General features: G+C 40.9%; 1 protein-coding gene across 5 annotated transcripts in view; it reads right to left on the bottom strand.

Moving 5' to 3' along the window:
• KIAA1549 (KIAA1549 ortholog) overlaps positions 1–14,634 on the bottom strand; it is a 142,660-nt gene that overhangs the window by 66,825 nt on the left and 61,201 nt on the right. For all 5 annotated transcript variants that reach the window (XM_015628562.3, XM_015628560.3, XM_015628561.3 and 2 more), the window contains exons 2-3: positions 5,927–8,605; positions 4,362–4,450 (exon numbers count right to left, since the gene is read on the bottom strand). In XM_015628562.3, coding sequence (XP_015484048.1) covers positions 4,362–4,450; positions 5,927–8,605 — 2,768 coding nt within the window. The remainder of the gene's footprint in view (positions 1–4,361; positions 4,451–5,926; positions 8,606–14,634) is intronic.

Below are 14,634 nucleotides of genomic sequence, written 5' to 3'. Positions count from 1 at the left end.
AACAGCAAACTTTTTTAAAAAAATTGATTTATATCCATAAAACTCAAATTTGTTTGATATGAATAATGTGCACAGCTCTTTCAGTTCCTCTTATCTGAAATTTTATTCTTTTATCTCATGATGAAATAATCTCTGCAGCTTCAGTTTGTCAAATGGAAACAGCAGTTAAAATAGGTAACACATGCCAAAAGAAAGTTGCCCATTACTTGCAAATGAGACTACTTAAAAGGCAAGAAAAAGAAGAATTAGAATTACAAATCTCAGTGACAATTTTCTGGTGATTTCTGAAGTAATATATGCTGAGGAAGAGAGGCCTACTGCAGCCAGCATATACTTATGCACTCGAGTTGGGTATTTCAGACACGAAAGCAAGCCTCTGTAACCAGCTCAGCTGCCTCCATCTCTGACTGGTTGTGCTGCACCACAGACAACCAGGAAAGCAGCCCACCCTGCTGCTTAATTAAATTAACTAAATTTAAAAATTAATTCAAAAATTAACTTTTTCGGCTCAACAGCTAACACTGGTTGCCTTCTGTGCTTCACTGCATCAGAAAAGCAACAGCAGCTCCAGAAGGGACATCCAAAATAAAAATCCACTTTTAACAGTAATTTTGAGGAAGGCAGATTAGAACCACTACAAGTCAAAACAATAGCTATTTCTGTTTGAGATATTGCAGGGTTGTCTAGAATTAGCTCTCTTCAGCCTAATCCATATGACAGAAATAATAGACCCATGACAGCATGATGCTGTCTACAAGCTAATTCACACAGAAGTCTACAAAGTTATCTAGGATAGATGAGCAGAGCTCATGACTCTGGAATCATAATTCATGAATGAGAAGAGCTGCTCTCAGCACAGCTCTAATGGTTCCATCCAACTCTCTTGCAAGTTTCACCTCTACTGCCAGGACAGCTAGATGCTAAATTAGGTGGCTGAAACATCACATGTTAGAGTGTCACTATTAAAGTACACAAGCATGGATTATAATCTTATATTAAAAAGTACAAATATTTTAACTTTAACACCGTGGGACAGAAAGCCAGAGAAACACACAAGTGTCCATCTGCAGTTTGAAGCCATCCCCACTGCAAAACCTTCAGCAGAAATAGAGAACTCTTACAACACCTTGAGTTAAGCTATCCCTGCTCCAAAGTGCAATGATTAATCCAACTCTGCTGTTTCCAGGACACCACCTATCTCATTCCAAGCTACCCTCACAAGAGAGAGCACATCCAGTACAGAAAGTTTTTAAGCCTCAGTTCACTAGAGACTAGAAGAGTATTTAGGAAAAACATGACTGTATCCTTTCCCCATCCCTTATGATGTTTCCTAAGCATTTGCTATTGATAATTGTCTGCTAAAATACTTGATCAGATGCACAACTGCCAAAACCTAATCCATGCCTACACTCCACTGTATTATGCTGTGTAAACATCTGGCAGAAAGCATCAACAACTGATTTTCTCACTACCACCTTATTGAGAATCCTATGAAGAGCCTGCAGAGGGTGTTTAACTTCCTGAAGATAGACCACAAAGGCTCACAGGTCTTAAAAATAAAACAAAGCTTCTTCTCCTACGCACTTCAGGATCCTGAGGCAACAGCTCTCACTGGTTTTACACACCTCTATGGTACCAGCCAGAACTTCAGCAGTGGAGAAGCAGCAATGAAGCCAGTGCAAGTCCATGAGGTGGCAACTCTGAAAGAAGCATTTACCTGGCAATGACCTGAACTCCACACTTAGGAGGCAGCGTTTACTCATTTGGGATTATAGGAACCGGTAGGTGAAGGACACACCCGCAAAAACACATTAAATACAACAACAAAGTGGCTAAGGTAAAAATGCTCAAATGCATGATGAAATTTCCAGGCACAAATGAGGCTGGCAAAAACCCTTTTCCTGTTGGCATGAACTTAATGGCACTAGGGGTCCTGGCAGTGAGTGACTGCCAACACTATTTTATTTCACACCCCAGTGCAAGTCAAGTCAATAGAACATTGTCTAACAGATCCTACCCAAGTGTCATAAGCTTTACATTACAGAGCACTGGCTAAAATTACTCTTACTCAGACAATGGAATATTTTTTGCAGATGCAATATGTTGAGACCAACTAGAAAAAACTTTGACATTTCTTGACTATTCTCACTTTGCTTAAGGATTTTTCTAGGAAAAACGCGACAGAAGTTTTTTTCATTTGGCAGGATTCTGCCTTCTCTTTTTTCCACTTCAGCAATTCACAATGTTGGAAATAATAAAGTAGCAGAGACCACAGTTTCAGCTGAAGAAGGTGAGGGCAAAAACGATTTAATCCTCCTTTCACTCCTATGGATTTTTAAAGCATACATTACTACAAAGTTAAATTTAACTGGACTGTCTCCTGATTTACTGTACATTACATCACAGTGAGGGAACATCTGTGAGCTGTAATAAGAGACACAGTAAAAAAGCAGCTAAGAGAAGTGCACTGCATTACCATAACTTGCAAATACACACATGGTTTCTGGGTACTTTCAACTAACAAAAGCCAGGTCTGTTGGATTAATTACCTCTAGCAAGATAGAGCAATTCTGTTTAAAATACTGCATTACATCACCACTCAACATACTGCTATTATAGACAGTTCTTTCTCAAAACAACAGTTTTTTTAGTATTCTACAGTTAGAGGTGAAAACATATTTGCTAGTTATTTTTAGTGCAAAACCCATATGATAGCAGCACTCTAGAATAAGCAAAACTGATTCAGCAAACATGTCTTTCCTTTAGTTAAAAAAGATTTTCCAAAGGATGACGCTAGACTACCTGCATTATTTATAAAAACAGTTACTTCTGAGAAGCCTTAGGACTTCTTAGAAGCTTTCTCCTATTGAGAGCTTTACAAGGCAATTGTAGGCACAAAAGGCAGGAATTTAAAGGGAAAAAATATAAAGTGAGATAGCAAATGCTAGTTCCAATTAGCCTTCAAAAATTAAGCAATAGATTTCGTCCTACTGCTGTTAATAGAAAGAAAGTGTTTCCATGTTAATGAGCTGTGTAAAGTCAGTGAAAATTAAGTGTGTTTCTCTCATTATGAACATCTGACTTCTTCTTGGCTATTCCAGTTTGCACAAACTGAAGGTATATTTTACAAACCAGAATAAATATATATATATATATGTAAAATTAAGTAGCTCATGAGCAGATGTTGATAAAAGGACACAAACTACACATAATTTACAGAGGCAGCTCACTGTAGCTGAAGTTCAGCAGGAATTTATAACACTCCTATCTTGACTGAGCAGTAGAGATGTACACCCTCCAACATCAGACAGTTGTTTAATTACGGAGTGCAGTGATCATGGGAGATGCCAAAATTAAAGGCACCAAGCAATTCTGTGCACAGAGAAATACAAGTTATGTTCAATGGACTGCTACTTGAGTTAACTACATAACAAAAATGAGATCACTGACTCAGAAAAGATCATCTCGTGCTGGGCTATGACAACTAGATGAAAACAGACATTCAAAACTGTAAGTGCAGCTGAATGTCATCTACACCAATAATTCTACTGAAGTATTTCCTCAACACTGAAGTGTCTGATTATACAACAAAGGTACCCCCAAACTAACCCATGTCTTTCCCCTCACAGGGTTTGTGACAGAGGTGGGGAATAGTCTTTGACCTTTATTTCAACTAGACAATCACTTTTAAGTTAGAAACCAATATTGAAATCTTATTCAAAGATGATTCCTTGACTATCAAAGCAGCAAAAGCTTTCAGAAAAATCCAAGTTATTCCTGTGAGGGGAGTAAGGACAGGAGTTACACCTACCTGAAGGCTTAGAAATAACATCTTACTATTGCACACCTGATTTTTTTCTCCCTACCTTTTTCAACTGCCAAATCAGGCATTTGGTATTCAATCACCTCCCCTGCCAAGTGTTGATGGTGTCACTTATAAAATAACACAAGGCACATGGCTGTGCAGAAGGTTTAATTTTGTTTAAAGTGCTAAGCATGTAATTAGCTAGCAGAACAAACAGATCTGCTTAATAGGTATTTTGAAGGGTAAAAGTATTTCAGTTTCAATTCACCAGGCAAAGGAGGTATGCAGTAGATTCTGGACACTGCCTGCTCACCTCTAGCAAAACCAAGAAAGGTCTGTCCTAGAAAATGATGGCATTCTAAAAGTAAAAAAGTTGACATCATGTTCACATTAAAAAAAACAACAAACAACCAAAACATGCCTAACATTTAAGTTAAAATAAAGCTCTCTGATACAGTATCTGTGGACTGTCTGAACTACTGTTTTAGCTTGTGAAGTAAACCCCTATTGTATTGCATTGATCAAAGAATACTTGTACACACTTCATACCACTTACCTCTAGCTCTACTGATCTCCGGAACTGAACTCTGAGCACTTCTCGGATGGATTCACTGACATTTCGTAGAACAGCTCTTCTGGCCAGCACTAGAAATTAATGTCAGAAAATACATTAGACCTTCATCTCTTACCTTTAGATCAAAGCTGCATTTTCAATTGTGCAGTGCATGGAAAAGCAGGTAGTGAGATAAGCTGCATCAAACAGGTAAGATGAACACCAAGGACATGGGTGAAGGTGTGACTGTATCCTAAAAAGTGACTATTCGTAAAGTTTAAGGAACTGTAAGTTTTTTTTCTGTTTCATTTTTACACAGATAATGTCTTAAGCATTCTGCTACAAGAAACTTTTAAAGAGCCACTGAGGCACTCAAATGGGAAAGTAGCAGCATATTTGGTCTGACTCGTGAGTCTGCTGTCACAGAACAGTTAAAAGTTCTGTAGGCAGCACACGGAATGCAGATAAGGTCAGAAAAAAAGCCACAGAAAATGTGCATCTACTTTTCTCTGAAATAAAAAGTAAACAAACATGACATTAATTAAAGGGGTATCCATAGAGTAAGACAGGGCTTTAAAATCCCCACATCCCGATGGATGTCATGTCTGTTACAGTCACACTTGACACTGTGACTGCAGGTTAAGCAAACAACTGCAAAGTGTTGTGTTGTCATCCTGCATTTACTTTCCATGAGTAACTTGCCTACAAAAGTACTCAAATTACATCTAAAAAAAGGTCTTCCTCATCACTAGCATAGCTAGATCACCCACATATCTGGAGGATGAGATTATGCTCATTCTGATTTATTTCTTGCAACTAAGTCTTAAGAGTAGAAAATATTGCTCACCATGAAAATGCAGCACTTCTGCAGCTGCCCTGGATTAGTTTGCTGGCACTGTTTTGTTAACAAGCTAGGAAGAGGCAGGAAAACACCAGAAAAGCAAATACAGATGCTAAGACAATTAATTTTGAAACACACTAATGTCACTTTTTCTGGTTACAAACACACCAAATACAATTGAAAGTAAGTATGGGAGGAGGTAAAATACAAGCATAAGCTAGTAAGGTAATATTATAAACATGGTTGCAAAACCCAAAAGTTTTTAAAACCAATTCTCCTCTTATATATTACAACATTACCTCACATGCAGGTGTTTTTTTTAATAAACAGCAGCAACAACTGAAAGGAGAAACTTACTCAGTCAGAACATTAAACAGTTTGGCAGAACAGTACCATGACAGTAACATTTATTTACAACCAGTGAAGTGATAAAGCAGTCTCTAACTCTGCACACTTGTACATATGCATCAGCAAGTTTTGAGGACAGCTTCATTCTCTGTGCAGTGTAATGTATTTGTAACACTCTCTCACAATGGACTTCATTCAAGGGAACTCTTATTTTTAACAGTAAATGATAAATCAATGCTTTTACAGATCTTTGTCTAAATTTATACCGTATTTCTTTGAAAGGTTCACTTAGTTAATCCAAAATCTGCAATTTAGCCAGGGGCTCATATTACAATGAAATTGTAATTGAAATGAAATGAAAATGTTGGGAGTATCTTACCCGCAGTGACTAAGTAGGCGTCGGGAACAGTGATGTCGCAGACGTACGGCTGCCGGGTAGTAGTCACAGCAGAGGTTACAACCACCACTTCAGACGGAGCAATGGTCCTCAGAGGGGTGGGGGAGAATGTCCCTGGGCTGCCCGTAGCACTGGTGATAGTGGTGGAAGGAGATGATGCATCAGCACCAGTAGTTACACTGCTTCCTGATGGAACTTCATATCCAGGGGGAGGGCTAGCAGTCAGAGGAAATTGTGTGGGAGCAAACACCGAGGTCACAGACAGAGATGCTGTAGGAAAGGGCACTGAGCTGACGGGGTCGGCATCTGATGTGAGGTTGTCAGCCTCTGAGGGAGGAAGGGCTGTGGGGGCACTGTCCCTGCTGCCAGATGTAAAAAGCAGAGTGGGGTTAACTGTAGCACCAATGACCTCATCAGAACCCAGAGCAGTTGAAAGTAGAGATGAAGATAGGTTTAAGACAGGAGTTGCTGGAAAGGTAGTAAACGAAGAGATCAGATTTGTTTCACTGAGCGAGATGCTGCTGGTAACAGACTGGGTGTCAGAAGTGGGCAGCACCAGGGTAGGAACCACAGAGTGAGAGGTGGAGAGTGAAGGCTCCAACTGAGAGGTAGCTCCTGTGGCAGCTGAGGTAAACACAACTTCAGAGCCCACTGGCAGTACCGAGGATGCTTCCAGAAACACAGATGACTCTGAGTGAAAATCTGATGATGGCATTATTTCAGGAACCTGTGCATCTGGAAGGGACGATGCATTTGAATAAAAGTACGATGTTTGGCCAAGATGTAACTGAGAAACCTCGGCGTCAGTGGCAGAGCTGACAGTGGTAGCTAAGTCCCAGCTGGTAACGTCCTCAGAAAGTACTGATGTCCCAGTCAACAAGGTCTGAGGTAAGAGTGTTGATAAATCACTTTGCATGATGGAGTAAGAATTTAGCACGGTCAGTGATAAAGATAAGTAGCTAGATTCAACAAGAAATGGTGTTGATAAAAGATTGGATGGAAAATCTGAAATATTTAAAGACTCTTCGTCCCTTGTAGATGTCTTTCCAAGCAAAACCACAGATTCTGATGGCATTAATTCTGGCAATTCCAGCAAGGTTGTCTGACTGATTGCAAACGTTGCTACTGGCTCACTCAGGATGACAGTGGAGTCCAACAGAACAGTGGTGGCATCAGGAAGTTCTATATGAGTGCTTGGAGTCAATAAAATTGTTTCCAGAACAGGGGGCGTCTGTGAAACAGAGATTTTCGGTGACATTTCCCCAGGGAGCTGATGGTAGGAGGGAGATATTGTTATAGGTGTTCTAGTGTCTGTAGTGCTTAATAAAAACATGCTTGAGTCAGGGATTTCTGCGAATCTTGAAGAAAGTGGAACAACTGGTCTTGATGGAAAAAAAGTATCAAAAATCTCAGGTGTAGGTTCCTCTAATTCATACCCATCAGTAATTATAGTTGTAAATGCAGTTATGCCTTTGACTTCAGAGGCTTTGATGGACAAAGTTTCAACATAATCACCTGAGCCCACATCATGTTCTGGGGCAAAGCCTGCCTCTGGCAGAAGTGAAACTGAGTCACAATACAGACAGTAACTGTATGATCTCGTGAAAGGCACTGGACTCTTGAGCTCACTGACAAGCTCTGATTGACTTGGTATTTCTGAACCAGCAGGCAAATTTGGTGCTGTAGTGGAGAATTCATGTGTAAACAGGCTGGCATTAAGAACTGTATCAGAGTTCATGGAAATGGCAGCTGAATCAAGAGGGAGAGACACAAGTGGAAGACTAATAGGGGAAAAAGCAGGCTCAGCACTGGCTGCTGAAGCTGGCGTGGCCCAGGGAGTGCTTGGAGTGGGGTAAGTCCTTCGACTGAGAGATTCTGCTGCCCTGCTACTCACATGGGTGTAAATATCACCATACAGGTCTGCAGGTTGTGCTGTGGCAGCTGGGGCCCCAGGGCTGGTTTCACCCAGCAGCTTGAGATGAAGAGGCGATCCTTCCGAAGCAGCCCCAAAAGGCAGAGCTGTTAAACTTGCATTAATGTTTTCCTGTGCCACAACTCCCGTGTCAGAAGGAATGGAAGTGAAAGGAACAGCTGTATTTGGAGGGTACAGCAGCAAGTCTCTGCTTGCTGTTAGTGTTTCAGGATCAGGTACAAAAGGCTTTAGTTCCATAAGAGTGTAGCTGCGCTCAGGGACAGCACTCAACGGAGTCTTCTGCTGCGCTGTTTCTGAGATATCATACAGTGAAGAAAGGACAGATAATGAAGGTGTTAGCAATACAGTTTCTAACATTTCTCTTGATGGCTCTACTGTATTAACTGAGTGATGATCTGTTAAAACTGCAAAAGACTTCACGGGAGGAGTCCACTGTGCCTTTGAAAAGGAGTTAATAAATTCATCATCATTCAAGAATGCCTCATTGCTCCTTACAGAGACATCTACCAATGGCGTACTTCTCCCTTCTGAAATCCTGGCTGTTTCTTCTTGGCTAAGTAAAGTCCCATCAAAGGAATTGGTAACTGATGATAGCACTGTTTGAAGCAAATTACCTTCTTGGGACTCCAAAGTACTTTTTGCTAAGGCTGTTTGTGTCCTGCTGCCTGATATGCTTTCATGCACCGTTGAGAAAAAGGAAAAATTCTGCTGTTCCAAGGATCTCTCATCTAAATCAAGAGGGAGAGAGAAACAAAAGCCAAAACACAGCAGATCAGCACAAGTAGTAACAGTGCTATGAGCAAACCTCACACAGAGTATTTCTGGAGACAACTGCCCAGAATTCTAGGGCCAAGACAAAGCCTCCCAGCAAGTAAAAAACCTCCACAAGCAAGTCAGCACAAATAGTAAGACTTCTTGTGAAATTCGATTCCTTGGAAACGAGCAGAACAACACAAGCTCCTCTCAATGCACTGACACATCTCTCTACAGAAGCACTCCAGTATGCCCCGTGGAAGAGCAGAAAGTGGCTCCCTCTTACCTGTGCAAGGCTACACTGCACAGCAACTAATGGTCTCACAAAGCAAACATACCAGAAAGGGTAACAAGGGACAATGCAGGGGAAAATCTACATAATTATAGGGGTTTTGCTTACCTTCAGTATCCCTTAATTTCCCCTGATTTTATTGTTTCTTAATATTGAGATCACTAGAAGATCTACTCTGTTTCATGGACCAGATCCTCCCTCTCATCAGAAATGAGTGACACGAGAGATGAAGAGGGGTTCCTTTTTCATAAGGCAAATGTAGACCTGGAGTCCACAAGAATTTGCCAACATGTTGTGACATGTTTGTAACATGTTGTTTACATTGTCCACCATTCATCTGAAGTCTGGCCTGTTAGCAGTCCCTGTCAAATTGTTTCATTGCACAATTGCTGTGTTTATTCACAGCCCTCTATAGGACTGTTCTCTTTATGGGCCACCTGTAATAAACCTTTCACTCCTCTAGTTTCCAGAGTTCAAGTAGCAGTGGCCAGGTTCAAACATAAAGGAGAAAAAGTTGAGGATTCACCACATATTGCAACAAACAAAATACTCTCCTCTCTCACAAAAGTATGCTTGGGTTACAGAGAAGATCTGTATATAAGCTTTTCCAAGCACAGATAAGTTTGGCAGAGAAAAGGCTGCATACTTTCCTGAAATGCTGAGACTGGATTAATAGCATTCAGAGCTGAATTATTAAAGGAAATCACAGAAAATGGCAGCAGTATAGTTTTCAAGGGTACACATAGAGTGTTCATCTTTAAGGTATCTATCATGCCTGATCACCATATTTTCATATGGGAGTGTCCAGGCATCAATCTGGGGGGCAGCAATGACATCCAGTTAAACCACCAGGGACCAGTTTAAAGTAAAAGCAAGCATACACAGCACAAAGTTCTGGAAAATCTATACAGTACACAGCTCAACTGCAACTACATCTGTAACTCTTTAGAGGATGCCTTGAACTCAGTAACCCATGGAAAGTCCTGCAGGAATAGCTCACCTATCTGTTTCCCAGCATCTAACAGCACTTTCCAGACATGATAAACTGCTGTATTTATCCCTTTCTCCCTCGTCTGTTTGCTAAACTCCTTGACACAACTTTTCATGTGCTGACACACTGACTTGATAAATTTTGAAGGTGATGATCTGAAAAGTGCAACTAGGACAGTTAATGCTTACCACTGATCACACCTAGCCAAGTGAGTGCTGCAACTGTATCCTTTATATTACAAATTCCATGCACAACATTCTGCAGCATATCAGATACTATTCTCTCAAGCAGTCCCAATCCATTTTTCCCCCCTCAAACTCATGGTAGGCATTACCAGCTTTATGATGCTTAGTTGAGTTATGATAAAATACACTGCCTTACAATGCTCTCAGGTGGAGAAAAAAAAGACAAGAAAAAACATTCTTGTAAAAGCTATGTTATACAAGTAAACAAGTCCATCCTCTTCAACAGAGGTCAGATGCCTGAACCCGACACAGTGCAGAACAGTGCAGCCACCGTGGAGTAACAACTTCCACAAGGAGTTAACATAAGTACCAGACAAAGCAGCTTCCAAGAAGCACAGAACCAAAATGTACCCTGACACAGCTCTGCCAGCTGACCAAAAGTTGCTTAACTTTCTTTTCATTGCTAGAAGCCTCATTCTTTTCTTTGACTTACGCTTCCAACCTCTACTGTTCTCTTTGTGACATTTTGAGTAAGCAGGGAGTTACTAAAGGAAGACTTAGAAGGCTACGAAACACACACTGTCAAAATGAATCACTTCTCATATGCATGTGCATTTCCTTTTAGGCAGCCCTGTAAAATCCTGCCCAAGCTGGTACTTTGGACAGCTAACCTTGGCTTACAATGAATTCCAGTGTTTGCAGACAAACATGGTAGCAGAGAAGGTTACTCCTTGCTCACACAGCTTCATGTTCTAAATCTCTGCAGCAGTACACAAAACTGCTGTGACAGCTTCAACATAATGAGCATGGTAAACGTGGAGCTGACAGTTAATATGACCAAGCAGAGTTGAATACTAATTTGCTACTGCATTTTTGCTCAGGTATCTCCACACATCTTTGACTCAAAGCTAGAGGTGATTCCACAAAAAAACCTCTACTACCTATCTATGCATATGCTGTGTACCATCTTCTTCCTTCTCCCACAGAGAGCCACCTTACTTTTGTTCAACCTGACAGGGGAGCTGGGACGTGGCAGTATCCTGCTGGAAGTAAGTAAATGTCACAGAAAAGATGTTCTGAACAGTTAAGTGCATAACCTGAAGCTGTCCAATAGACATGCAAAACAGGCAAGGCTTTAAATTCTTTCAGACTTTAGATTATGGTTTTAATTTTTTTTTTTGATGGTCTGATAATATTTTTGTCTTGAAAGACAAAGGAACAGTAAATAATAATTTCATCACACACTTGTGCCTTGCCTCTTAATGTAATGAATCTTGCCACAATTGCCATGAAGGAAAGAACACAACTTCTGCAATAAATGTTTTATTTTTTTGAAGGAAAACACACTGTCTTGAAAAAGTTACAAGCTCTAAGACAAAGTAAGAGCACTGTTACCCATGGTAAGTAAAATGTGAAAAATGCACCTATGGATGTAGGATTTTGAAAAAACCCACCAGCAAGTTCACAAGTTGATGTTCCACCCTATTTACTTTGCTTAGTGTTTCAGAAGCAGAGAGCGTTAGTGATACGCCATTAATAATAGAAATGAGTGTTTTCTGTCAACTCCACAGAACAGTGCAGCACTTGAATAGCGCTCGTCAGGACTGAGCGCCTCTCAGGGAGAGCAGATGGGACGCGTGGCAGATGTGTTTGGGAGCAGCCAGACAGCCCACAAAGAGGCAGGAAAAGCAAAGGAAAAAAGGAAGGAGGAGAAGGCACACCACGGCATGACAATCGGCCTCATCAGCGCAGAGTGGCCGATCTGGCCGTACGGTGGGACAAAGGAAGCAGACAGATTGCACATGTTCTGGTGCATCTCAATGCCACGGCTGCACAAAGCCATTGATGAATATCAACGCCGACTTGTTTGTTTGCACAGCTGGTACTGTCGGGTGATGGTTCCCCCGTTCCGTTCAGAGGCAACGCCACCGGCTCACATCAGACAAGCCAAACTCAGCCAGGCTGATAACATTATGAAAAAGAATAGATAGCTTAGGGAACAAAGCTGTGATCCCAAGCTACAGCAAAGGCGAGGAAACGCGAGCACTAGTGGTGGGGGCCACAGGAGTCACAGATGGCACCAGTACAATGCCACAACTCAGACAATGACACTGGGACATGGGAGGAGCAATAACAGAAAATCTGCTGGTAGCCTTGGGGTGGCGAGCTCTCTGCTGCTCCTGCTGCCCCCCAAAACTAGTAGGAGTCACAAGCAATGCCACTGAACAGAGCGACCCCTGAAACTGCTAAATCCCCATCACCCGCAGCACAGCCGTGCCCCGCTAAGGCTGCCACAGACACGCGTGAATTTGGGAAGGACAGAGCTTTCTCATGACTGCAGGAGGACTGCTGCAGTCCACAGACTTCTGTGGCGACAAAAATATACCACTTCTCCATGCCAGAAAACTACACGAGTTCATAAACCAGGAACTAGACTAGTCATTTTTCCAGAAAGCAATTAGGGGGATGGAGATTGCATCCTTCCTGTAGCTGCAGTGCTAAAAAAGTAATGTCTGTTCTATAACCTGTAATAAAGAAAAGAAAGGGTGTTTTAAATATATATATGTAATAATATACATGTATATTGATAAGCTTTTCTACTTTCTTCGTTTATAGCAAATATACTTCCATGTATTTTTTAAATGCAGGATCCAGATGTAATCTCACCTCTGCTGCTGATGTCTCACGTGACTTCAAAAAAAGTTGCATCACTTTTCTGCACTTTGCTATTAAGAAATAGCAATTGTTCAGTACCACAATTCCCAGTATTTACTAAAAAGTCAGTTATTTTCTATATTATCAAGATGGTAAATCATAGACAGGTACAGGCACGACAACAAACACAGGAAATCCTTCTCTGTAATAAAAATTAAACCTTAACAATAGAACCCGTAATTTTTGTTCTATTATTTTTGAGAAACCAAGTTATGATTAATAAAGTTTGCAAACAACAGAAAATGCCAGCAGACTAGCAGCAAAACAGTTCAAAACACATATTGCTTAAAAAAAATAAATCTGTGTACTAACACAATGACCAAGAAAATTAAATTTTAGTAGCTATGTTTTTTGGGAAAGGAAAAAAAATGTTCTTTTATTGCTGTCCATTGTTCCAAACAGATGCATTTTAGGTAGAAAGGTAGAAATCAATACTACATGCATTCCAAATATTATAATAAAATTCCTAACTAAATACATAACAGCAGCTCCCAAATCATTAAAATTAAAGCTATGAGCTCACTGGAAATATTCACCACTTGAAACATCTCCCTAATTATGGGATGGAGCAGCAGATCCCATTTAAGGGAAGCTTTTGATAACACATATTTTAACTTTTTTCTTCAAGAAATGGGCAGTAGGAAATTGAATGCAGCATAGGACTCAAGACCACCCAAGGGTAGAAACAATGATAGATGCAAATATATCTGAAAAAAATCCTAACTCTTTGTCCTACAGCTTAACACTTAATAACTTCCCAATTTATTTAACAGCATTTAGTTCAGCTTCCACCAAAAGAGCTTGTATGCATTAGGTCATTGCCAAAAATTTATATAGTTCCCTTGTGTAAGCCTCTAACTAAATTTCTTAGGTGTCTGGCTTGTAGGAAAATACCAGTCAACGAAGCATGTGCAGACAAAAAGCTGCCTGCTTTCTTCTCTGGGAGGCATTAAGCATGGATTGAACTGTGACAATAATTACCCCTGGCACACAAAAGCCAGGGAGAGAAGGGGATGGGAGCCTGAACTGTCCCTCCCTTCCCAAGCTCCAGCTCACAGCTCCTCTGCAGGGCTCCCTGCAGATTTTGGAAGGTTCTGTTCCCTGGAGCATATGCTGCACCCCTGTCCAATGCACCCTCAGGGCAGCAGGGGACACAAACCATACTAAATCCCAACACTTCTTTCTCAAAGATGTTGGTTTTCTTATTGTTAAAGAATCTCTCATCATTTCCCAGATGAACACACAAATTTTAACTAATTAAGCTGCTTGTACCACCTGAAAGGCTAAAAGAAAGAGGAAGTAATGAAATTGAAAAATTTTGCTGTCTCAGCCCTCTTTCTCACTGCAGCTGAAAAAATTTCATGACAGAAAAATCTGTATTATGAGGAAAATAAGTGTTACTAGGAAGCAGCAGGCAAAGTGAGTGCCTAGGTACACACATGCTCACTTTTACATATCTCAGGTTTGAATATGTAGCCAAAAAAGAAGAGGAACACGTTCAAGTCATTCTTCACCCACAGGCACAGCTGTGGCTCAGCTGCTGCCCAGGTGCAAGCAGACAAGAACCTCCCCCTGCTGCACAGCAAATAAGCACAAGCTTCCATCTCTGGTGCACATTTTCTCCTCATACAAAGCACAAAGGGGCAAATTTCTGCCTGCTGGTCAGCAGTTATGAGGGCTTTGTAAAGAAAGAGTTTTAGTAGAAGGCAGCCTAACTGCATTTCATACTCCAGTCAGAAAATACACTACAAAATCCTCATGAACTCGTGTGTTTGGCGACCGATCCCATTGAACCTGTAATACCAGGCACTGGCATCAACA

Source organism: Parus major, chromosome 1A (assembly GCF_001522545.3).
Source record: "Parus major isolate Abel chromosome 1A, Parus_major1.1, whole genome shotgun sequence".
Taxonomy (NCBI): domain Eukaryota; kingdom Metazoa; phylum Chordata; class Aves; order Passeriformes; family Paridae; genus Parus; species Parus major.
This window is presented reverse-complemented; position numbering and strand designations above follow the sequence as displayed.